Source organism: Prunus mume, linkage group LG6, assembly GCF_029339155.1.
Source record: "Prunus mume cultivar Tortuosa linkage group LG6, ASM2933915v1, whole genome shotgun sequence".
Lineage (NCBI taxonomy): Eukaryota > Viridiplantae > Streptophyta > Magnoliopsida > Rosales > Rosaceae > Prunus > Prunus mume.
Window position 1 is genome coordinate 21,989,110 of NC_142703.1, and position 25,932 is coordinate 22,015,041.

The following is a 25,932-nucleotide window of genomic DNA, read 5'->3' on the forward strand; positions in this document are numbered from 1 at the left end:
CCCATTTTCATTTCCCTATAAATAGGGAACAATGCCCAAGTAAAAGAGGTAACTATTTTCCCATATTTACTGTTACTTTGCCAAAATTACCACTTATAGCTGACTTAAGCATCGGAGAGCCTTCGATAGGCACTACATCGGTGTCCGAAGCTTGATGACCGCTTCTTCCCCATTGTCTTCTGCAAGTTCTCTGAACACTGAAGATTCACATCTTCTCGCATGCTAAAGATCCAATACTCCTCTACCTAAGTTGACCTTCCCAAAAAGAGCATCAACAATATTCCTATCTTACATTGAAGATAATTACCCTAATTCCACTTGTCACCTTCTTATTGGCCGGCGAAATATGTGTTCTCACAAATGCACCTTATCTTCTACATGATGCTTGTGAGGCATTGAGGAGATGAGAAATATTTATCGGGCTCTCCAACTGCATTTAGGCTTTCTTCTTTGAGTTGGGTTCCTAATTGGAGTAGGCCTTTGAATTCTTCTTGGAGTCGGGCTCCCAATGAGAATAGGCTTGTGATTCACCCTTGACCTAGGATCCCTAACCTTTATAAATACAAAGCTTCTGTTCACTCCTTTTCAAATTGAAAACTTGTTATCCTCTACTTTCTAGCCTATGAGAGAGATCTTGGAGGATTGTACTGCTTGTCAAGGAAATGAGTTTGTTGTGCATACCAAGGTAGGTTGAACCTTTTTTTTTTTTTTCCTTTCATTTTTTCTTCGCGGCGAGGACCAGCTGGGTAGGCATGGTTGGTTGTCGCCATGATCGACGCTGCTGCCAACGGTGGTCGTCGGATATGGATACACTTTTTTGCTCATGGCGAGGACCAGCTTGGTGGGCTAGCTAGTAGTTGTGTAAAGTGGAGGCTGGAATGATCGGATGGTGGCAGCGCGCTGTGGCTACGACGCTTTTCTTCTTTTTCTTTTCTTTTTCTACCTAGCGCCCCAAGCCTGGTTGCTGGATCGCACCTTTGCTGCAGCTTGGCAGCTAGGTCGATTCTAAGCCCAACCATGAGCTTTGTGGCCGCCGGGTGGTGGCTATTACCGTGGTGGTTGCCGCTGTTGCTGGCGGAGGTTATGCGACTCTATTTTTATTTCTTTTATTTTTTTATTTTTTTTTGCAGGAGCTATGCCGCACCGTGACCTATTGGACAAGTTGCTGCTCGGCTCGGGCGAAGGGCTGCAAATTGGTTCAACACAGCTTCTTACAAATTTGATTTGTTTCCTTTGCAAATTAGCGCGCAAACATTTTCACAAAACCTTTATCTTTTGCCAAATATGTTTTTCTTCGCGAAAAGCTTACAGTGTGCTCTCCCCCTTTCAACTTGAAGGAGGCTAAAGGCAATAACTAGTTATTACTTTGTTAAATTAGTTATATTTTATGTTTACTAATATATTCTCAGTTGTAATTAGTTATGACAACTCAACATAGATGGTATGTATATGTATAAAAAGGCCTTTGTAACAATTTATTCTTTAAGAAGAATTACACTTCCTTTAAAGACGACTTTTTGGGTTGCATGATTGGTCCGTTTTCCATTATTAATTTCTTGGCCAAAAGTCATTTTTTGTTCTTGTAGTTTGGCACTTTAACCATTTTTGACCCTTTAGTTTCAATTTCGTCAATTTTGCCATTATAGTTTCGTATTTGTAACAATTCAAGGACATATTAATATTCTTGTTAATTTTTTTAACAATGCAAGGGGCAATTTTGTCAACCCAAAACCCTTGAGCGTAAAAACTTGTTTGAAATTCTTCTCATTTCATATTAGGACTCGAAATTCAACCACTAATCCCAATTTTTGAAGAACTCTAAACCCAAATGACCAATTTCAAGCCCTAATATGAAATTAGGGGAGTTTTAGACGAGCTTTTATGCTCAAGAATTTTGGATTGACGAAATTGCCCCTTGCATCCTCAAAGAAATAAATAGAAATACTCATTTGTCCTTGAATTGCTACAAATATGAAACTACAGGGACAAAAAGTGACTTTTAGCCTAATTTCTTTTGTCTTCGTTTGAATTTTTTTTAAATGTGGGTTTGGCTTGTTTTGAGTTTTAGCTATATTTTGCTATGTTTGGTTGTATTCAAAAAGTTAATGACTTTTAAAAAGCTTATTAAATGAATGACTTTTTCATATTTTTAAGGCTAATTGTTAAGAGCAAAAGTCTTGCCATTTTACTAGTGACTTTTATCAATTCTATGAAAGTATTTAAGAATTTGTCAATTCTGTTGACGCAGAAAAATGGTTTAATACTTTCCGCAGAACTTAGTGATTAGATCTCTTCGGTATATGATGTCCTCGGTAAGGTGTGCGATCTGTAAGATAACAAACACACGGTAAATCCTAGGGCACCGGTGTGGTACCGGCCGAAGGCTCTCCGATGCTTTAGTAAGTACGGATTTAGTAAGTTTGAACTACAGATCAACAGGCGATGCCGCCGCCTGATTGATTACCTTCTGCCGGATGGGTGTCCTCTTTATAGGCCTTGGGAGGTGTGCAATTTGTCTAGAGTTTCGTGTGGGACTCGGGCGCCGCTGTGAGGCTGCCACGCCGAGGGGCGAGGTTGCCCTAATGTTACGATCGGCGTGTTTGTTGTCGAAGAGGGTGCCAAGGCACACCCGCCCCTAGTTTAGCCACGCTGCTCGATATTCATTGGCTGTTCATTTTGGTATAAACAGAGTCCCCAAGTCCCCTGTGAGAGTCCTCGAAGGACGAAGTCGCCTTCGGAGGAACCACGGCCCTACCGCTCGTAACTCGATCTTTGGGAAGGGGCCAGACTTTGTTCCTTCCGCATCATCACCCGTAGGTCGACGCCGTGAAGTCGTAAGGTCGCGCCGAAATGACCGGGTGAAGGGACATCTCGAGCGCTGACTTCCGCCGCATGCCGCATCCGCTTCCCATAGGATGAGCGACACGTGGCGGAAGTAATGATAGCGCGCGACACGCGCCGCTTGGTTTTTCAAGGAGTACCGCTTGTCAAACTCCCCTATAAATAGGATGACCCGGTGGTGAATTCACTTTGCATCCAAAGTGAGAAGTGAGAGCTCTATCCGAGGCGATTTCCGACGCAGTGCTAACGGCAACCGTGCGATTTCCGACTAGATTTAATCGGCACCTGTGCGATTTTCGCATCGCCAACGGTAGGAAGGGCGATCCGTGTTCAGACGATCCGAAGCAGTCCGCCCATCTCCGTGGCTAAGCAAAGGTACCGCTCGGTAGCCCTACTTTTCCATCTTTACATACCCTAAGAGTTTACGTCCTTCCTTGGTTTGAACTAGACTAGCCATAGGGTTCCATTCGGTAGTCTAGTCGCCATAGGTGGTGATGTAGGGGTCGGTAGGGTAGCATCCGCATGAGCCTTAGTTTCTTTTGGCCTGCTTTTGTAGATGTCCGAGAGCGAAGTCATTCTCCGAGCGCGAGCCCAATGCGCTCGATGAGGAGTCATCGGACGGTCCCTCTGACTGGACGCTGAAGCGGCAGGGTGGCCGAGGAGGGAGTGATACCGATGTCGAGATACTCGGCGAAGGCCCAGCCCACCCCATACATGGCATCGGAAGGGGCTTATGACCGCCCGCATCGCTGTTCATCATATATAGCGACGGTCGCCACGTTTGGCGCCGGGTGGCGAGCGGGTCACCAGCCAGAGGCCTCCACCTCCGGCCGTGGTGAGGCGGCCGCCGAACCATCCAACCGGCCGAGAGTATCCGTAGTCTACCCCGCAATCCTAGGTGCCGATGGGGTTCCAAGGAGCTTGTCTTCGGCGTGATTATCTCGAGCCCAATGTAATCACCGAAGGGAGATTGCAAATTTCGGGCGGAGTATTTCATTCCCGATTCGTAGGTATGAGGATTTCGAGTCCTACCGACTTCTAAGCAAAGGACGGCAAGTCATCTTTTTACGACGTTCCTAAGGGATGAGGCTTCTCGCAACCCGCTCGTGAGGATCCCGGCGCAAATAGGCTACGCCCCGCCAGCCTTCAATCCCAACTTCGGGTGGCGCTGATGGGATAGTCACAGCTTCGCATGGTCAAGAGGGAGAACCTTCAGACGAGCAATTCTCCCACCAGCAGCAGCGTGACGGTCGGCGGTGCCGATCACGGGCGGGTCCAGCCAAGGCTACCGAGCGCGCCACTTTCGCCAATGCCGCCCCGACCTCACGTAAGACGTGGAGGAAACGGCAGTGTGCTTTTGTCCGTGATTGGGAGTCGCCGGGACAGCCCCGTCCTGCTTTACATCCCGACTACGCCCAAATGGCCGGTAGGCTATTCTACCGCTCGCAGGTCTTGCGTGTCTTGCTTTCTTCTTTAATGCCGATCCCGCTTGTTTTTGTGCAGTGTTGAAGTACCGAGCGCCACACAAAGCGGAGATCCGCAGATTGAAAGGGTTAGGTCAAGGTCTCCTGCCGCTGAGAGGGTGTACTAAGTTTCTTCACCGCCAATCTCATCGGCGCCCAAATTGTCAACCCCGCCGAGAGTAAGTATACTTTCCTTTTTTGACACCAAATGTACATCGAATGACCGACCAATTTTTGCAGGATCGAAGAGAGGAAGGTCGCCGAGGCAAAGAGGATGAATGAGTCCTCAAGAGACGCCATGCTCGCATACAGGGAAGAAGAAGAAGACCGGACGCACCGCGCTTTCAGGAGGTGTGGACTCGACGACGCGACACTCAACGAGCGCCGCCGCCGATGCATGCCGAGTCGGCGCGCGCCGGCCGCCGGCTGGTCCGGCCCTCACCGAAGTTTCGCCACGGAGGGCAACCCTCTAAAGCTGCAGTGCAAGAGGCCATTTACGGTGGACTCATGCCGACTCCGCCCAAAACGCGTCGATAAACCGAGCTCGCCTGCCATCTTCTCTCGCCAAGACGGCGAGGCGCTTAAGTCCGCATTCGCTCGCCCTTCAAGACGTGGTGCGCTGAACCATATGATCTCGGTTCACAAATGGAGCTGTCCGAGATTGAAGACTCCGCCAAGAAGCTACTTCGAGGAGGTCGGCCGCGCTTTCCGCCTCTGCCTCGTAAGTGCCCATCAGCTTTTAGCATTTCCCTCGCCGCTCATTTCCGCCTCCTTCTAACGCTTATTTGCTATGCAGTGCATCGATTGACATGTGGCTCGCTACAAGCCATTAATGCCGCCGAGAAGGCGAAGAAGGCATATGAAGACGGCAGAGCAAAGGTTGCCGGCCGCAAGGCCATCCAAGCCCAGTGCGAACTTGGCTAAGGATATGCAGCCGAACGGCAGTAAAGGTTTACTGCCGCTTACAGATGTCGGCAGCTGGAGTCGGCGCAATTGATGGCGAAGGAGGCCTGGAGTCAAGGAGGCGTTCCCAGTGGCTTTCGAGGAGTCCGAGCGACTGTGGCTTCCGAGATCTAGGCCGCCGACGGGAGGCATCCAGTGCTACCGCCGGTCTACTAAGTTTTCTACCTTGCTGGACAAGGAGGTAGGCTCGGAAATGGCGGACCTTCTCTACCGCTTGCGCGTACAACCCGGAAGAAGCTCAACCTCACTCATTGCCGATCCCCTTCCTCAAGGCATAACCAAGAGATGGTCGAGGAGTACGAGGGGAGGACATGACAGAGGAGGTTCTAGCCGATCCCGAGGGGGTGCCGCTGAGGCCGATGGTGCCGCCTCAGTGCCATGAGGTCCGCCACCGATAGAGGATCTCAAGGAGCCGCTTTGTTTCCGATTTTTTTTTATCTCTAAACTTAATGCCGAGGGCATTTTTTTTAAGTATTTAATTTAATTTTGATGCCGTAGGCATTTTTGTAATTTTGTTACAACTCTGATGCCGCTGGCATCTTTCAATTTAAAGTTATGTTTTTACTTCAAGTTAGTTGCATCTTTCTTATGAATCGGTAACGTACTTAAGAGATTTTTCATTTTTATGTTTAATGCCGAATGCCATTAAACAAAGGTCATCGTCACACAATAACGCTTCCTTTCAAGCAAAAGTTCCTAGCGCAATGATTTGAAACTATTAGCGTGCTTGCCGATGCGGCAAAGCAACGGCCCGTAATTACCGAAAGATAATAAAGGTCAATAAAGTCTTACGTTGTCCCTTAATCGGTAGGATAATGGCGATGCCAAAGTGTGGAGTTTATTGCGACCGGTGGTCCCTACCGATTCCTTTTTGAACAAAAATGGAGAGATTGAAAGGTACAACAAAGGTTCTGAATGCATGAGCCGAAGGCCCTTTCATTGATATACTGCCGAAGGCAAAAGTATAATTTTGAGGCGCTTATACATTTAAAACTCCGCCATTAGAAACGCTATCATGCCAAGGTCAGCTTGTAGAGGTGCCGAGGCTCTGGGACCTCCGTGATCCTCGCCAGAGGCTGTGATTTCATTTGAAATAATACTTCAAATGCTCTACATTCCAAGGATGGCCGAGGGTCTTTCCGTTGGAGTCTCTAAGTCGATAAGTCCCCGATCGCTGGATACCGATGATTTCGTAAGGTCCTCCCAGAAGGTCCGAGGTTCTTCCGTGGGATTCTTGCTGCCGAGAGACCTTCCGCATGACCCACCTCCGATTCGGAAAGAACGGATCTGACCTCGAGTCATAGTACCGAGACGCTGCTGTTGTAAGCTTTGCCCAAGGTTGGCTTGTGCTCGCGCCTTCGAGTAGGTCGAGGCTTAAAGCAAGCGCTCTCGCTCGCCGCAGACGGCTTTCCGCTCGTAGGAAGGCCTCCACTTCCCACCGACTATCGCCTCAACCAAAGCCATAGAGAATGGTGTTTCCTCGCTGCCGCTCGTAGGATGTCCGATGGCCCAGCGCCTCGAAGCTTTTCCGCCAGTTCTCTTGGCTTTGCCGTCGCTGCTTCACGCCTTTCTGACAATTTTGTTCATGGCTTCGACCGTCCGCTCGATTAAAGGCGCCGCTAAGCAAAGAACATGTTGATTTTGAGTCGGTGCGAATTTTTAAAGACTTCAATCAAACCGCTCGCCGCTATCCGTGACGATGGAGTAGGATGCCGAATCGGCAGATGTTCGCCCAAATGAAATCTTCGACCGACCGCCGCTATTGTCGCTAGGCCTTGGCTTCTACCATTTGGTGAAGTAGTCTATGGCAACGACAACGATTTGACTCGACCGCTGCCTCCGCATTGGACCACCAGGTCCAGCCCCATCGGGCTAACGCCACGGCTCACGATCGCGCATGGCTCAGCCAGGATATGAGGGACACTACCGAATCACCGCATTTGTCACACCTTCCACTAATGTGTTCGCATCCCGTGAAGAGTTGGCCGTAAATAACACCGCCAAGACCTTGTGTGCGAGCGATCGGGAACCGCAGTGGTCACCGATATTCCATCGTGGACCTCCCAAGAACGAGTCCCCGCCCCTGGAAGGCACTTTAGATACGGCGCGTAGTCTCGCTTTGTACAGACATCGCCGATGATCGCGCACTTGCCGATCGGTAACGGAGTTTTCGAGCCTCTTATCGCAGGAAGGGTTCCGTAGTCGAAGACATAGATTGAGACATCCATGTGTCTTCGCATCAACGGTACATACCTCGCGGTTGTACTTTAGTCGATAATATCTTCACCGTACTTCCTTCCGATCTTGTCGCTTATCGCCGGCTAATCGGCAGAGCGGGCCGGCGGCTATTTTCGACCCGGGATCCGCCAATCTCGAGGCCCGAATTTCGTAGTAGGTGAGCCGCCGAGAGGTAGGTCACATGGAGGCATCCTTGCCGCGGTCCGCCGCTATCCGATTTACTATGAGCCGAGTCACCGCGAATGCCGACCGCCTCGCACTATGTTTTTGCTAGCCGGGCTAGCCAGAGGACCTCATATTCCGCCTCGCTTATTGAAAGTCCGAAAGTTGAATCGGAGGGCATACTCAATTTTGCTACCGTCCGGAGTGGTTAATACCAGCCCGGCGCCACAACCTTGCTAGTTTGCCGAGCCATCCATATGCAGGACCCAGAGAGGAACGGAAGTGTCGAGAAATGGCGCTCGGCGATGATGGCTCCAATAGCGCAGGAGGTGTGAGCTCGGAGATGAAGTCGGCAACGGCCTGGCCTTTTTCTGCATGCCTTGGTTTGAACTGTATGTCAAATTCTCCCAACTCGATTGCCCATTTGACCAATCGCCGATGCAGCCGGCAAGACTCGCCAAGAGGCGGGTTCGCCGTCGAATCGTACTCATGGCCCGAAGTAGGGGCGAGTCTTCGCGCCGAGACAACCAGTGCGCATAGCCGCTCCAGGTGGGTACAAGCTCAATACCGAGCGCTTTGTCGTACATAAGAGATCGGTAGCTTCGCTTTCTAGCCTCCGGGACAACACCGAAGCTAACGCAATGTCGGATACCGAAGGTACAGGAGTAGTACCGCCGGATTGGTTTTGATAATAATGGTGCCTCGCCCATGTAGCTCTTCAAGTTTTGAAACGCTCGTCGCATTTGGGAGTCCATGTTATATGATGTTTGCCCTTTCAAAGCTTTGAAGAACGGCACGATTTATCCAGAGCCTTGGAGATGAAGCGCAGTTAGCAGCGACACGTCCGTAAGGCTCAATGTCCGCGCCTTCGGCGCTCCATGTCAATTATAGCTTTGATTTTCTCAGATTGGCCTCGATACTTTGACCGATCATGAACCCGAGAAATTTATCGAAGATACACCAAGGCGCATTTTGCCGGGCTTAACCTCATTCGCATCCTTAGAATACCGAACATGAGAGCCAGTTTCTGTGTGATCCTCGCTCGGGCTTTTTACCAACATATCATCGACGACACTCCATGATGCCGCCGGCGTGTTTGGCAAAACCGGCTGACGAGCCGCTGGTGTTGCCCCGTGTTCTTCAGCCGAAAGGCATGACATTGTAGTAGTACGCATCAGCGTCCGTGATGAATGCCGGATGTTCTCTATCGGCATGGTTCGCGAAAATCGCTGTATCCTCAATACGCGCCCATGAAACCGAGCAGCTCGTGCCCGGCGTGTGGCATCCACGAGCCGGTCGATTCTCGTAAGGGGAAATCGCCGGGCACGCTTTGTTCAGTGCCGGTATAGTCCTCGACACATTCGCCATCCTCCCCGCCTTCCGGACTATGACCGAAGCTGGCAAGCCAAACAGTACGAGTTTCTAATAAAGCCGATGGCTTTGAACTTGTCAACTTCGCACGCATTGCCTCGCATCGCTCGCATCGCACGACGGGCGCTTTGCCGACCGCCAGGCGCGGAAATGCCGAGCTTGTGGTCGATGACATCAGTGATATACCGCATATCGCCATAGACCAAGCGAAGACTTTTGCTGCCGCCGTAAGAAGTCGGCGAACCGCCTTCGGAGGTCGGATCTAGATTGCGCCGATCTTTACCCACCGATCGTGAACCCTCGCTCAGATTACGGTCTCAGCCTCGCCGGTCAGGCATCGTGCCGGGTTTTCTCCCGGGTCACAATGGGTTTGATACGCTCGTAGTCCCCGCAAGGTCATGGCTCTCCATGGCGGGCGTTTGTCGCTACCGCCTTAAGGGCCGTGGGCATAGCATGTCCGTATACCGAGCCGATCGCTCGAATGGTCCCGCATCGCTAGCGTGTTGGGAACTTCATCAAGAACATGTGGCGCATATGGACTTTGACCCTTGTGGAGGCCGCTCGTCCGATGATGACGCTATGCCGTTAGGCAATCGACAATGAGGAATTGGTCGAGGTCATTGTTTTCTCGGGGCGACGCCGGCGGCGGGCGTGCCGATGCTACCACCGCTGGACCGCATCTCCGTAAAAGCCGTGCAGAGGTGTAATTTGCCGATTGACCATGCCGCCGGGCAATTCCTCCCTTGAATGCATCAAGAAAGATTACGCTCACCGAAGCCTTAGATTAATCAAGACCACCCACATCGTGAATCGCGATCTCGCACGAATGATCATCGGTCGTCGGGGTAGATGACCCTCCTCTTTCTTCACAAAATGTGATGGGCTCCATCCCACCTTCTCGAATCTTACGGCCCGATCGCCGCTCATGCGCCAAGACTCCGAGGACAAAGGTGGGCACACACATACCGCTTACCGAACGGCTTGAGGGTCCCGCCAGAGTGGGACCGCCGCTGATCATGTGGATCATGTTGATCCGCCGACGCATTCGGCACCGGGGCGCGTGGCTCGCGAGGTATCGATCCAACTTTCCTTCCCGAACTGCGCCGACAATTTTTTCAAACCGATGCGCCTGTGATTGTGGTCGCTCGCCGGTGGTATCGCAGACTTGCAAGATCCCGATTATCCCGCCGACCAGCTTTCTGCTGGTTGGCTTTGGGATCTGGTCCGTGCTCGCTCATTAGAACGGTCTCGTAGGTTGTGTTCAGAAAGTGAAGACTTCGAGCACGATCGTGATTTGGTAGGGGAGCTCGTGGTCTTTACGACCGCATTTCCCGCGCCCTTCTTTGAGTTTCGACGCCACGGTCATCCTTCCGCTTGTGTCCGCCATCGAGCCATCGGTTTGTTCCGATAACTTTGGTGGCCGACTCTCCTTCCGAGCCGAAGGCCCGTGTTTGAATTGAAGTATTCGCCTTCGCATGGATCGCCGCCGCTTATCAACTCATCGACGCGGCGCCGCGGCTACCGCGGTACAAGGTACCGGGCGAGAGGACCGTAAGCTACTCTTCAAGGCGCCGAGGCGCCCTATCGCCCGCTGTGACACCTCGAGTACTGTGGACGGCGCGCTGCGATTCACGTAAGGGTTCGCCTTTGCCGAATCGTATAAATCATCGGCAGAGTACAAACGGTCCGTCCCGGATCTGCGAAGTGGTTGAGGAAAATTTGCTTCACCATCAAAGGAGTTCACCGCCCGGTTCGAGACGAGAACCGGGGCCAGTGTACCGGGGAAGACGGAATAGCGTATATTGCCCTCGTCAGCGAGGCCCTTACACCCAACCGCCGATTGAAGGAGTGAAGGTGCGCCAAGGGTCTTCCACACCGTGATAGAAAGGTATGCGCAACGGCCGTACTCCCGTCCGATCTAGACTTCTTGATGCGACGTAAACGGTCCCGGCCGGCTTTTCCCAATCGTGACTCGATCGGGTCGGCCATCCTCCATCTTCGGATTCTTGAAAGAGTAGGCGGATGGCTGGTCTCTACCGGGACGCTCAGAATCAAGTCTTCTAAGCTCTCTGACTTGGCGTCGCGCTTTGAGTACTCCGGGAGCCTTCCGAACGTAGCTTGATTTTGTCCCCGCTGGGACGCATCATCATCGACTCAAAGGCCAATCCAAACTCCGAACCTTCCGAATGGGCGACTTATCCCCGTGACCTCATCCGGAGTCCCCAAACGGGCGCTTATTCGATTGGGGACCTATGCCGCTCGCATCCTTTTATCATTTATCCGATGACGGCAATGATATACCTTCTTTGGTACGTGAGGTTGGTTCTGGGGTGGCGGACCACCACTGCTTGAGGGCGCAGACGTTGTTTTGCTCCGCTTCTTCTTCGCCGACACGGGTCCACGACTCGGAAGATCTTGGTCCAACGCTTTGTGTTTCCCGTTAAGTAATCGCGGTTTCGCCTTACTTTGGACGAAAGGAGATTGTTACGCTTTGAGTTTAGCCATCTCCTCCGGCGGGAGGTCATTTGAGTTAGAGCCCGCCGACCGTGGTCCAGCGCTGAGGATTACCGGAAAAGGGTGCTAGGTGCGCGCGGGCTTGCTCCACTTGGCATACCGTGACGTAATCCGCCCTCCAAAGGAATCGGGTCCCGGCGGTTCCCATTTGTTTTGTTTTTAGGAATTGTAGGTTGATTTATCATTTTCCCACAGACGACGCTAAACCGCTGACGCAGTAAAAATGGTTTAATACTTTCCCGCAGAATTTAGTGATTAGATCTCTCATATATGATGTCCTTGGTAGGGTGTGCGATCCAAGATAACAAACACACGGTAAATCCTAGGGCACCGTGTGGTACCGCCGAAGGCTCCGATGCTTTAGTAAGTACGGATTTAGTAAGTTTGAACTACAGATCAATAGGCAGATGCCACACCCGATTGATTACCTGCCGCCGATGGGTGTCCCTTTATAGGCCTTGGGAGGTGCAATTTGTCAGAGTTTCGATGTGGGACTCGGGGCCGACCAGAGGTCGCCACGCGGCCGTAGGGGGCGAGGTTGCCCTAATGTTACGATCGGTAGGTTTGTTGCCGAAAAGGGGTGTCGAAGGCACACCCGTCCCTGATTTAGCCACGCGTTCGATATTCATTGGCTGTTCATTTTGGTATAAACAAATTCTATGAAAGTATTTTGTTATTAAATACCTGGTGGGAAAGTTGTAATTTAGTTTGGATTTCTTAATGAAACTTGGGCTGGGCTTCAGTTAGTGGTAATTTTTTTTGTAGGTTTTTTTATAAAAAAAAAATTCTAAATGGGTGGGTTTTGTACTGTTTCTAGCCCGATAGTGGGCCTGAAACTCCAGCTCCCTAAAATGAATGTTTCAGTACGAAATTGAAGCAAAAAAAGTAGACTTTCAGGTATTAAAGTCAAATTCACCCTATTTTTTTAACTCTACGGGAGAGCGGAAGGCTGAATGAAAGAGACAGGGAAGGGTATGCGTCAAGCTCAAGTGCGAAGAAGAACTTTGATACAATGGGGATGTGTTTCAATTTATACAGCCAGTTGACAAAATTGTAAAACATAGCACATGGCAGTAAATTCACACACCTCTTAAATATTCGTACAAATTCCCAAAATTAATAACAAAATCGTCTCTGCCAAGCCAAATACCAATTTCCAACATCCAAATTGTCTCACAAGACGAAGAAAATGGCATTTACAGCTTACTCTTCTCTCTCGTTCAAATCCCTCCTCCACCCTGAACCCATCAAACACCATCCTTCACTCCCTCAGCTCCCAACCCACAAACCCATCTCAGCCGTCCATGCCGCCGATCCATCAAAGCCCTCCGGTGCACCACAACCCACCTTTCCAACCCAACCCGAATGGAGCCTCGGCAGCTGGAGGGCCAAGAAGGCCCTGCAGCTCCCAGAGTACCCAGATCAGGAGGAGCTGGCCTCGGTCCTCGGCACCCTCGAGACCTTCCCGCCCATTGTGTTTGCCGGGGAGGCCAGGAGCTTGGAAGAGAAACTGGGTCAGGCTGCCATGGGACAGGCCTTCCTTCTTCAGGGTGGTGATTGCGCGGAGAGCTTCAAGGAATTTAATGCTAACAATATAAGGGACACCTTCCGTGTGCTTCTTCAGATGGGCGTTGTGCTTATGTTTGGTGGCCAAATGCCTGTTATTAAGGTTATGATTGCTTTCGTCTCTCGTTCTTGTTCCTTTTTGGTGTTTAAATATTGCGCCTTTTTCTTTTTTGGTGTTGGTTGGGGTGGAAATTTGCATAAGATTATATTAGATTGGTAAATGTTGAATCAATCTACTATGTATGAAACAGGATCATGCGTGTGGTGTAGGTGTAGTTTTTTTTTTTCTTCTGGGTTGGTGATAGTTTGTGAATCATAATATGTGAGTGATGGAATTAGTCCTGGAGAAATAATACTTGGTGGAATTACAAATTATATTGAAATATCAGTTTAAAATAATATGACTTCATTGGTGGTGGAATGCTAATTTGTGAGAGATATGTTTTCCTATAATTGAACTGTAGTCGTAGAAATGGTTCATGCCAAAAAAAATCGTATCTATAATAAATAGCCATTGAATTTTAACTGATGGACATTATAATAATTGTTAATGGTGCTGATAGATGACATAAACTATGGGTATATAATTTAGGTAGGGAGAATGGCGGGTCAGTTTGCGAAGCCAAGATCGGATCCATTTGAGGAGAAAAATGGCGTGAAGCTGCCTAGTTACAGAGGTGACAATGTCAACGGTGATGCGTTTGATGAAAAGGAAAGACTTCCAGACCCCCACAGGATGGTTAGTGCTTATTGCCAATCTGTGGCAACTTTGAACCTCTTGAGGGCATTTTCCACTGGAGGGTATGCCGCCATGCAGAGAGTCACCCAATGGAATCTGGATTTTACAGAGCATAGCGAGCAGGGAGATAGGTATGGTTCTTACTCCTGTGAGTTAGTTTCAAATTTATAACTTGCTCTGGAAATTCGGTTTTTTTTTTTTTTTCTAATGGAATATTATAGTTTCAAATTATGCTTCACACAGCGTCAACTTTGATATCTTAAGTAGAACTCTCTTTTCAAGTGGTGCCAATATGGTGAATATTGAGTGATGGTAAAGTTTAGTTAAATAATTTGTGCCAGAATGCCCAGAAAACCAGTTAATGATTTGGTCATGATTGATTTGATGACCCCATTTTGGATGGTTGAGTCCTTTTTCTATTTCTAGCATAACTTCATACGCATAAGGTGACGCATCTTTTAGGTGATCATGTATAGAAATGTTATTAGTTTGTTTTGAAGCTTCGCACTTAAGTTTATTGTGTTTTTGTTTTAAAATAGAATTTATAATGTTATACGGATTCTGTCGATCTTAAATTGGGTGTATGCAGTTTATTTCTATGTGGGTTGATTTGAAGTAGCTCTAGAGTTCAACATGGTTTTTAGTACTTGGGAAAAATTCAGGCTTAACCATATAATTGGTCTGGCTCAATAGGTACCGTGAACTGGCTAACCGGGTAGATGAAGTTCTTGGATTTATGGCTGTTACTGGACTCACAGTTGACCACCCAATCATGACTACAACAGAGTTTTGGACATCTCATGAATGTTTGCTTCTGCCTTATGAACAAGCACTTACTAGGGAGGATTCTACTTCTGGGCTTTACTTTGACTGTTCTGCTCACATGCTGTGGGTTGGGGAACGAACCCGCCAACTGGACGGTGCACATGTTGAGTTTTTGAGAGGAGTTTCTAATCCCCTTGGCATCAAGGTATCCGGCACATTTTTTGCTTTCATTTATGTTAAAAACACTCGTTTTCCTTTTTCTTCTCATACTAAATTCCTTTGCATCGGTGGCATGAACAAGCGTAACACTATTATGTGTCATGTATTTTAAGTCTTTGTTGAATATCTTAGTTTGTAATTGTGAACCTGGTAGAGAGATATGCTGGTGGTTTCTTTTCTTTTTTTCTTTTCTTTTTTCTTTCCAGAAAAATGTAGGCAGTGTATGACAGACAATATTGTAATGCAGGTGAGTGATAAAATGGATCCAAATGAGCTTGTTAGACTCATAGAGATCCTAAACCCCAAGAACAAACCAGGAAGAGTAACAGTAATTGTGAGAATGGGAGCTGAGAACATGAGAGTGAAGCTTCCTCATCTGATCAGGGCTGTCCGCGGAGCAGGTCAAATTGTCACATGGGTTAGTGACCCTATGCACGGAAACACAATAAAAGCTCCTTGTGGACTCAAAACTCGTTCGTTTGATGCAATTAGGGTATGATGTTATAAATTCACACTTTCACTCTTGCCACTTGTTTGCTTATATATATAAATTAAATTGTCTATTCTGTTCAAGTAAGTCTGCCAATATCTATTCAAGTTAAGGTACCTTTTCATAAAATAAAATAACAATAAAGAAGGAAATTAACTGCATCTTTTGAAGTCTATGGCTCTCTCTATCACTGAGTTTTTAAGTGTTGTCCGTTTTCAAAAATCCATTCCATTATGTGTTTCATTGTCATGACACAATTGGTCAATAGTCAATTACCAATAAAACATGATGACCCATGTCCAGTAGGTTGGACAAGGACACTCTTGAAATGAGATATCTTAGTCCATGGAATTATTTAAGTTGTCTGTATGATTTATCATATAATACATGTTACTTTTTTCTTTGAACATATCTTTGAAATGTGAAAATCCAACAAATGGGCTTGATTTCTTTCTTCACACTGTACATATGATTGCAATTTCAGATAGAGTAATGTATTGATCTCTAGATGGTCAGAAAAATGCTTGAAACATTGATCCTTCATAATTGTCCTGATTGATGACTACCTTGAGAAGGTTGGAAAGATTACTAGTCATGGAAGCTTGCATCGTTAAGCTTTTCAAAGTCCAAAACGTTCAATTTTTGTTCTCTTTAGTTGAAGTTTTAATTACACCTCCAACTATACTAATAGCAGCAATGATCTTGTTGTTTTATACTGTCAGGCTGAGCTGAGAGCGTTCTTTGATGTCCATGATCAAGAAGGAAGCTACCCAGGAGGTGTTCATTTAGAGATGACAGGGCAAAACGTGACAGAGTGTGTCGGAGGTGCACGAACTATAACTTATAATGATCTGAGTTCACGCTACCACACTCATTGTGACCCAAGGCTCAACGCTTCACAATCTCTTGAACTTGCCTTTATCATTGCTGAGCGGCTACGTAAGAGAAGGCTTGGATCAAGGCACTTTCCGGCCTCTGCTGTTATATAGGAGATTCCGGCTTTGCTTGAATCTGAATTCAGAAAATCGTGGTGAGCTGTATGTATTATGTATAGAGTAGAAGCTGTGATAGTATGAGATATATAAAGCAAAAGGCTTTCAACTGCATCAGGAAATCGAACAAATATGATATCGATGGATTTGACAAGTTACAAAGATGATACTTATGTTTGTGATGATGGTTTAAAATGTATAGCAGCAGACATGTAATGATGTATTTCTCTATATATGTATAAAGGTAATTTTGACCTAAGCTCTCATTTCTCCGGGTCTTCAGCATGATATTGTTTGTGGTTCAAATGTTCTTTTATATCTCGGCCTGCTTCATGAGTCTCATTTCTCTCGGTGGGATTTATATAAGACGGACAGTTGTTCATTTTATTAAGAACCGGTCCTAGCATCAAATAACGATAGGACTCTTGTCCGTTTTAATTCAAATAGTTCAGTCTAGTCCCGCTCACCCACCAGAGTGGTAAAAGGTTTTATAAAAAAGAAAATGTTGGAACATATTCCTTCCATTTAATTAAACTTGAGCATATGGCATTGAGCAAGCATATCCCCATTTAATTCCTCCATGGTATTGGTACAATACAACCTCTTAATCAAGGGAGATTTACTATTATACTCAATATAGAAGCCCAAATTATAAATAAATAAATAAAACATTATATGAAATGAATTTTAGAAACACACCCAAAACTCATTTACAACATAATAAAAAGCTTTTAACTTATTTTAAATTACAAAACTATCATTGATTTCTTAAAACAATCTCAATCTCAAAACCTCATAAAAAAATTCAAAACACTCAATAGGATATCAAAGTAATTTAATAATCAAAATTAAATTCAATAGGGTCAACTGTCATTTTTGGAGTTTATTTATAAAAATTAAATAATAATGAATTTATCTATAATATTAGTACTAAGAATTGATATATGACTAAATATCTCCTTAATCAATGGGGAAACGACATGGTTGGAGCAAGAATTGGATTATTGGAGAGATGTATTGGGAAAAAAGGGGGAAAAAGATAAAAAGCCAAAGGGCCCACCGCCTACTTATTGGAGTTTGTTTGTAGTGTACTTAATTTTCTTTTGATTTTGGGGTAAACCGTAAATGTACTTACTCCATGGTCCATTCAATACGCTTTAAATTCGAAAAATATGCAGACTTTTGGCGGAAGAATAAAACAAAGTCTCTCCCAACTCGTGACTTTTTTCTTACTAATTAATTAATTAATTAAAGTTAACCTTCCATTCCATTTGAACCATTAGTGTTGCATATTACATAAGAGAAAGCATAGGAGCTAGAATGTCTACATCTATCTCGACGTCTTTAATTAGTGTTATACCAATTGACGCGATGAGTGTTATAGACACAAGAATTACATCTCGACGTTTTAAATTAATTATGTATGTCACACGCGCATTGAGTATTATAGACGACAGTTTCTACACTCCAAATAAAATAAAATTTTGCATGCATTTCCTCTTGTCCTATATCGATCTCTCACATCGCTTGTCTGGTTTGTAGAAAAAATTCCGTGATGAGAGATATAGATATAAACGAGGAAAATGGGTTGCGAATATAGGTAAGTTTATTCTCGCATACTTGTCACAATGGTCTCCCAGGGCCTAGCATAAAATCATTAAGCTTTCTTTTATCCTATAAAATATTGCCCAAAAGCAAACCCAAACTTCATAATGCCAATGCCACCTTCATTTCTCCTTTTGCTTTCACAAACATTTTCGCTCTATTTTTTTTTTAAGACAGAGAAAATAAAATTTACACGTCACGCAAGACGACAACCTTCAAGTGTGTACAAAACCCCCTTCTAAAAACCTTATCCAGCCCATCGTACACCATCACATCACCATAATATATATCAACCTTAATATTATATTATTATAATAATATCTACACCATCACGTGCGGCCCCAGATGCTTGCCACATCACTCACACAAGCGGCTTGCATGCAGAGGTCTGCGGGTCCCACATGGCGGGCAGCAAGAACTTGCGCCCGTTGGCCCCAACCGCGTTGTAACTCGCCCCAGTTGATTTATCCACCAAGACCCGACCCGGATAACCCGGGTAAGCTCCAGATCCAAAAACTCCCGTGCACGCGGAGACCGCCTCAAGCGGCGCGCTCGCCGGACCCTGAAAGTAGCCGTTGTTGTACGGATTGGTCACGGTTCCCGCCAACAGCGTGGCGAGGTTTATGATGACGCCGTCAATCCCGACGTCGCCGTTAGGCGCAACTAACGGCGGCGTTTGTGGGCCGTAGATGGGCTGGTGAAACGGCCAGGCGCATTGGCCGGGGCACTGGGCCTCCGAGTTCCCGACCCAGATGTACGCCGTCTTCTTATCCCGGGTCGACCCGTGGGTCCCGCACCGGCTGCAGAACCCGGCGACCGCCACATCACTCGCGGTCAGAACCACATTTATTGCTTTGAGCGCGTTGACTTTGCCCGCGAGGGCCACCAGGTGTTGGTTGCCGAGGGACTTTCCCAGAGTGTAGGCCTCGTGGAGGACTTGCCTCCCGACCACGAGGTTCGAGGCGCCGCTCTTGTACTTCTCCGTCGTTTTCCACCAGGACGCCGCGGAGCCGGGCGGGGCCCGCCTGGAGCTGAGGGACTGGACGAAGTCGACGACGATGGACCGTTGGATCGGGGTGAAGCGGCCGTACCAGATGAAATTGACGGTTATGTTGCCCTTGAGAAGCGCGCCGTTGTGGTACTTGAGTACCAGAGGCTGCTGCTCTACCAGAGCGCTCAAATTGGGGCCGATGAGAGAGAGGAGGATTATAAAAGAAGTGGCATAGTGGTAAATAGAAGCCATCTCGAAGGGCGAGAATTTCAGGGTTTTCAAACACAGAGAGATTTTCAGGCTGTATGGGGTGGGGGAGGTGAGTCAGTGAATGAAGCTGAATTGGGTTCGTGTGTGCTTTTATATTCGGGTTTTGAGGACGATAAGGGGAACAGCTGTAGAGAGGACAGTTGTCAACATCGAAGACTGACGACACGTGGGGGATTTTAATTGGGGGGAAAAGAGCTCTCGAGACTGGAGGCTTATGCCAGGCTGTAAAATTTCTGATAGTAGGAAGGGGGGTTGACGTGGGTGGTCTACGGAGGGAAGGGGGCTTGTTTGTTCCAGGCACTTGATGCTGACTTTACCGTAAGACAGACTCGTTACCCCGCGTGCACCTAGATATTAATGCTATTACTAGTTTCAGCCAATAATGTTACGTTATATAAAAGTGCTATCACGCTTGTTATTTCCGTTTTATAAAAAAAATTTAAAATTATGTTTTTGTTAATTTACCATATTTGCAAAGCTACATCATTATTTATGGGCTATATTTAGTCTTCAATTAATCTTCAATTTGGTTTATATCATTTGAAGTTTGAAAGTTCCGATTACATTACGTTTTGTTTTGTTTATAATCAATTTCAAATCAGAATTTCATATCAAATATGAACATGCAAATACAAAACTTTTTCTTTTTCTCTCCCGACAACATTTGCATTTGCCCAAATTATTAGGATTTTGTTCGTTGTTTACAACAAATTTTTTATTTTTATTTTTGGATAATCATGTTTACAACAACTTTAAGAGTACCAACTAATATCTCATTTACGTAATTAGTAATAAATGTAATTTTATGCTCCACATCAATTTAAATGTAAAAGTTGAGAATAGTTAGCTCGACGATTTAAAACTAACTCGCCTACATGTATATACCTTTTATTTTCTCTTTTGCAACTTTTTTTTTTGCCCTTTTCGAAGTTAAGAAAGAGAACGGGAGTGTTATGAAAATTCAAATTTAAGACTAGTGTGCAAATTATTTTTTGTTATAATTTTTAAACGCCAGTCTATGATCGTTTGAGTACTCGATCATTTTCATTTCATACGATTGTTTGTCTTTTCATATGAAAAAAACGATTCTTGTCTTTGTTCTCGCACCTTCCTCTCTCTAACCTCCATCCTTTCTTTTCCAAAGTAATCTCATCCTTTACCAAACCCATTCCAGTAGAGTAGGCCCCACCCCAGTAGGGTTTCCATGACCCATCGTAGCCATGACGTGGACAGAAGACTGCCTTAGGTAGCGCTTGGTGCATACTTGACAGAGTCAGAGGGAGGGCCACTGTGGAGTTGATTAAGTGATGACATCATCACCCAGAGGAAGAGTAGAAGCTTTGCTTTGGCGCAGACTCCGAGACCGAATGGTTCAGCGCTTCGGGATTATTTAAATTAATTTTTAAAAATAAAGCTCCCCCATGATTGTGTCTAGTTGCAATTAAAAACAGGGATTTTGAAAATAAATTAAATTAAATTAAATGATAGTGTTTGATGCTTGATGCTCTCTAGAGGACTCGAAGCTGGACATTCGAGCTACTCAGGCAGTGGGGCCCTCAAGTATTTTGTTTGGCGCTTTCAACTGACGTCAGCTTTTGCGGAAGGGAAAAACTTGGTTGCAACAGGAATATAACTATTTTACCATCTTGGCTAATAAAGCAATGTATCGTGAAAAGTTATCATTATCGATCGGGAATATCAAAATAGTGTTATCGCGGTTTTAAATATGTGTTTCTCAATCGGTGAGAGCTCGGAGTATCAACAGTTAGAGGTCTGATGGGTTATGATTGTGTGCAGGGTGGTCCACGGTCTACATGGTAGGCATGGAAAGTTGGCCGTCAGATAACTTGAATGTTGCAGTTTCCAAACATTGCCTTTGCTTTTGGTTAACGCAACAGGCTAACATTAAACATGCGAGTCCAAGTTGCCGACTGCACGTGACAGATTCAATAATTCTGCTTCCGAGAAAGAAACAAATAAAATGATTTTTTGGCCCAAAAAAAAAAAATTTAATTACTACAATGGACACCAAATTTCACCTCTTGCGTTCATGTAATTTAAACCAAATTTCATACTACTGTAGATCAGTACTTGTTGTAACCCATCCACAATTTCCATCAGTTTTGTAAGGGTAATTAAATCCTTTTTTTTCTTTCCAAGTGAAAAATGTAAAATTATTTATTAAAAAAATATCAGTATCATTTGATATGGCAAACTAATGTGTATTGTCATGTTAAATCTAAGGTGGTACTTTTAACGGGTGGAATACATAGCTAAGTCTTACTCTAACTGAAATGTTAAATTCTACATGGAATAACATTTTCATCTCATACTGTTATTTTGGTTGTTTGATTTTGTGAAGTTATTTCATTATTTTATTATTATTTTCCAATTAATGTGACATATCGGGTGAAATATAAAACTCTATTATATGTTAAATTAATTACCACATAATCCATAAAATTCAAATTTAATGTTTGATATTTGATATCTCCCTTGGAGATGCTCTAAGAAAAGATAGTTACTGAACCTCTCATCTTCTCTTCGACGAGCGATCCGCCGGGAAAGAAAATTTATTTCCTCAAATAATTTAATGTTATGAAATTTCTAATAAATGAGCAGTGGTGGAGCCATGATTTTATGTGTGAGGAGGCTTTTTACAAAAAATATGTATATAATTTGAACTCGCAATACTTTCCAAAGTAACCAAAAAGACCAAAACACCATACATAATACATATATAATGAAATCTTTACAATTTTTTATTTTGGTAGTCTACACATTAATTGAAAGACCCATTAAACTCAATAGAGAATAAATCAAATGTTCACAAACCTTAACGAACCATAAGCAGAGAGAAAACAATACAAAAATAAGAGAAAGATGAACAAATCTTAATTAAGTGAGTCAACCCAATTAAAACTTAATAATATATTATATGGAGAATAAGAGAATAAATAGTCACAAATCTAGCAAGAGAAATAGGTGAAAATGACTCTTAGATTTGGCGGACTTGTGTAAAAGAAAAATATATATGTATACAAAAAATTTAGAATAATATATAGTTTGGTCCCTTAATGGCTCGGCCACTGTAAATGAGGTTATCACTAAGAATTTTTGTGGGTCATCCATGTAATCGTAAATTGAACCCTACAAATAGAGGTGCTAATGAGAAGAAGCAAGGAATACAATTACTTTCTTCGCTATTTTTCTATGTTGTTATTTTCGTACCTTATTTTCAGAACACGTTATCAGTACCGGCGTCGCTTTTTTATATAATATCTTTCTCTAATCTTGACTTCACGATACTATCGTTTTAATTAGATAATGACACCCAAACACGGGACCAAATAGTAAAACACAAGAAAAACTTTAGCATTTAAACCCTATAATTTGATCACGTCCAAACAACATTACAAGAAAATGAAGGAGGAAAAGGCAAAAAGGTTAGGTCATGATTCACGTTTCGAGCACAAGAAAAAGCTTTGGTTTCACGTGAGTGGCAAGAAGGGGAAGCAACGTCGGCAAAGACGTCGACAAAAAGCCCTGGTCAACCATCAAATGGCGGTGTCGGGGACTTTGGGAGAATAATTCCAAGGCATGCATGCACCGTCTTTCACTCACTTCTGCCTTTCGGTAAATAACTTTTTCTAAATTTGACCCCAAAGAGAAGAAAAAAAACCTTTTTGTAATTGACACGTGTTCTCATTTTCGAGGTCTTTTAGGTCTTTGTAGTGGCCCACACTGTGGACGTAGTGTGCTATGAAAATGATGCAATAAGGATAAGCTTCGCCATTACGAGATGTGGTAGCGTCTGGTAAATTGCTAATACGACCAAAAGAACTCTATTTATTTATTTATCCATTTGGGTGTACGAAAAGAAGATATTGATCCTGGTGATGTGAATGTCGATGTTCGTACTTCAATTTGTACAATGAAGTGCATTGGAACCAAGTACTTAATTAAGTAAAGAAGAAAGGTAAGGGGCAATTTCAGCGGAGACATCCTATAATTGTAAATCAGATGATTAGAGCACGTGACTATGAACAACGGTATATTCAAATTTGTTGAAGTAGTTCGATACACTGTCGTACATTAGAATAGATTATGGCGTCATTTGAGAAGGCCCATATAAGAATGAGCGATTAACCGAAGCACAACTCAGAAGAAAATCGAACTTATCTAAAATGATGTCTTAATTAAATTGAAAATCGACAAGCAGGTTTAGAATCACAAATTAGTATGTACAAAAGGGTACAAACTAGTATAGCTATATCCAAATATCGTAATGATGTAGAGAGATTCTACTATAACACCCCTTCACACATAAAATGTTCAATGTTTTTCTCAATCATCATATGTTTACTGAATTTGTGGTGTTTATAATTTCTTATTTTGCCATATCTATAAAGTGATAAGATTTTGAGTCAAATTAAGACGAAGATATGTATGTGCATGAATGGATGTGTATATGCACCAATCATTTGGTGGGAGTTAGGGGAGTGATGGGGATAAATCGACCCTACATCACCAAGACTTTAGGTTTGAGAAAATTAGAATAGCGACCCATGTAGAGAATGTCACAAGCCGACAAAGGAAACAAAATAATGCAGCTGGATTTTTGCGTGCATTATTATCATGCATTGCATGGCCTTCCCTTTGCCTGCTTTTCATTTGATTTGATTCGTATTGCTTGTTCAACTAGGTGGGATCGGCTCATTGAGACCAAACAATGAAACAACCATATTTTTCGTGTTTATTCCGTTTTTCTGGAGTTTTCTTTTTTTGGTTTTTGATTGTTTCTGTCTTTCCTTTTCTCGTTTTCTGTCGTAATGTTGACGTTTTAAAAGGACTAAAGTCCTCACTCTCTTTTCAAATCCTTAATTAAAATTTATTTCAATAAAATTCTTATACATATATATAATGTTTTTAGCTAGAATTGTCCTTGAATTTATACCCGAATTTTATTTTGATTCTCAAAACTCATTTTTTAGGTCATGTCGTCCTCCAACTCTCTTTCATTCGTGCCAATTTAGTTCTTACGTCAAAATATGTCAATTTGACCATTTATTTAAGATGTAAAGAGTCAATTTTGGTACAGCTATCATATTAAACGACCTACCCTACTATTTAATTGTGTCCATAAAGTTGTTAGTTCACTCTTAATTGGCACACGGGAGAGAATCAAAGAAATGCATAAATTAAAAAACGAGTTGAATGATCAAAATAAAACTCGTTATAAGTTCAAAGACTATTGCGACTAAAAATTATGTACATATATATATATATTAAATTAAAATTATTTGACCAAATTAAATTGCAAGACCCCAAAAGTTGGAAGCCAGCTCTGCGTGTGCCACATTAATTCGTAGCTAGTTGAATAATTTGAATAATAATTAAGGTGGTGGTCTGAATATCCACATCCCAGTTGATCATATCACCAATGGACAAACAAGATGAAGCCAAGTTGACCGAAAAGAAAAAAAGAAAAAATCTGGTCCGTCGATCTTGTCATATTATTGATCTTCCTCGTGTATTGACAAAAGCTAATAATTTATTAAAGAAAAAGATGATTAATTAGGACAGGGCAAGTTGCCGACGCTATACAATAAGAGGCCGGTCTGTGAGTGACTTGCCAACTATGTACTGATGATGATATGCTCCAAGTGGGTCGAGTTCATACTGTACACAGCTGCAATGCATGCAGTTGAGTTTATAGTAGGATTTGATTCTTCTTCTTTTTTTATTTTATTTTATTTTATTTAAATTTTGGAATATTGCCAATGCATGCAGTTGAGTTTATTGCCGATGATTTTTTTTTTCTTTATAAATAAGATGTTAAGGAATATAAATCTCATATCGATAATATAAAATGTAATGAATCGGTTTACTACTAATATCATTTGGAGCTGAGGCCTTTGTAATAAAATTTCATACCTCTTTGTAAGTAAATAAGTTGAAAACTGATATCAATTATTCTTAATAGTAATGCTGACCCATCTCTTAAAAATTTAACAAAACAAAGATGGGCTAAAGCCTAAAACCCATTGGAGACTCTCCTCGACCATAGAAACTAAAAGATATCAATATGATAGGGCAATATATTCAATTATTTCAAGAGTTTATCCATCATATACATACACACAAAAACTTTTGACAATGTGACACCCATACTTCACTTTCAGTGTGAAATGTACCACCTTCATCTAACTTCGTCAAGATCAATATTAGTTTATTGTACATCTGTTAATGTACCTATTCCCGTCTCCAATCGTGCAAAGCCTCCTCCCTCCACGACACCCATTCCCACCTCCAAATCCTCCCCACAAGTCCCTTGCTCAATCTTTCATGGGGGAAAAAAATGATGATTTATGTCTTTGCTAACATCCTACTTGCACAGGAGTGTTCTTCTTTACCCGTCGTACAATGGCCTAAATAGAAGTTAATTGATTTATTATTATTATTTTTTTTTTGTGTGAACGTTTATAAAGCTAAATCGAAAAAAAAAAAAAAAAAAAACTTGGGTCTCAATAATTTTAATGTCATGATGATTATGCCTAAATAAAATAGCTAGAAAAACTATGGGAGCTAAGAGTTGAGAGCCAACTATAGAGCACCAAAATTCCTCCATGTAATCAAAGGAAGAAGGACCACCCATTTGTGTGCACCAAAATAAATAAAATGAACCACTCCTTTGTCACTATCTTGCCGTGGGTAGTAGGTACCGACATACCATTCAAAGT

At 43.9% G+C, this 25,932-nt stretch overlaps 2 protein-coding genes across 2 annotated transcripts; one reads left to right on the forward strand and one right to left on the reverse strand.

Moving 5' to 3' along the window:
• Positions 1-12,485: 12,485 nt before the first annotated feature.
• Positions 12,486-16,582, forward strand: LOC148916454 (phospho-2-dehydro-3-deoxyheptonate aldolase 2, chloroplastic-like). Its single transcript, XM_089054598.1, has 5 exons — positions 12,486-13,221; positions 13,711-13,988; positions 14,551-14,827; positions 15,089-15,334; positions 16,054-16,582. The coding sequence occupies exons 1-5, from the start codon at positions 12,742-12,744 to the stop codon at positions 16,318-16,320; spliced, it is 1,548 nt and encodes a 515-aa protein (XP_088910724.1). The 5' UTR covers positions 12,486-12,741; the 3' UTR covers positions 16,321-16,582.
• Positions 16,583-18,029: 1,447 nt separating this feature from the next.
• LOC148916455 (protein EXORDIUM-like 2) lies at positions 18,030-19,261 on the reverse strand. The gene has a single exon (XM_089055109.1). The coding sequence runs from the start codon at positions 19,169-19,171 to the stop codon at positions 18,290-18,292; it is 882 nt and encodes a 293-aa protein (XP_088911235.1). The 5' UTR covers positions 19,172-19,261; the 3' UTR covers positions 18,030-18,289.
• Positions 19,262-25,932: the final 6,671 nt, after the last annotated feature.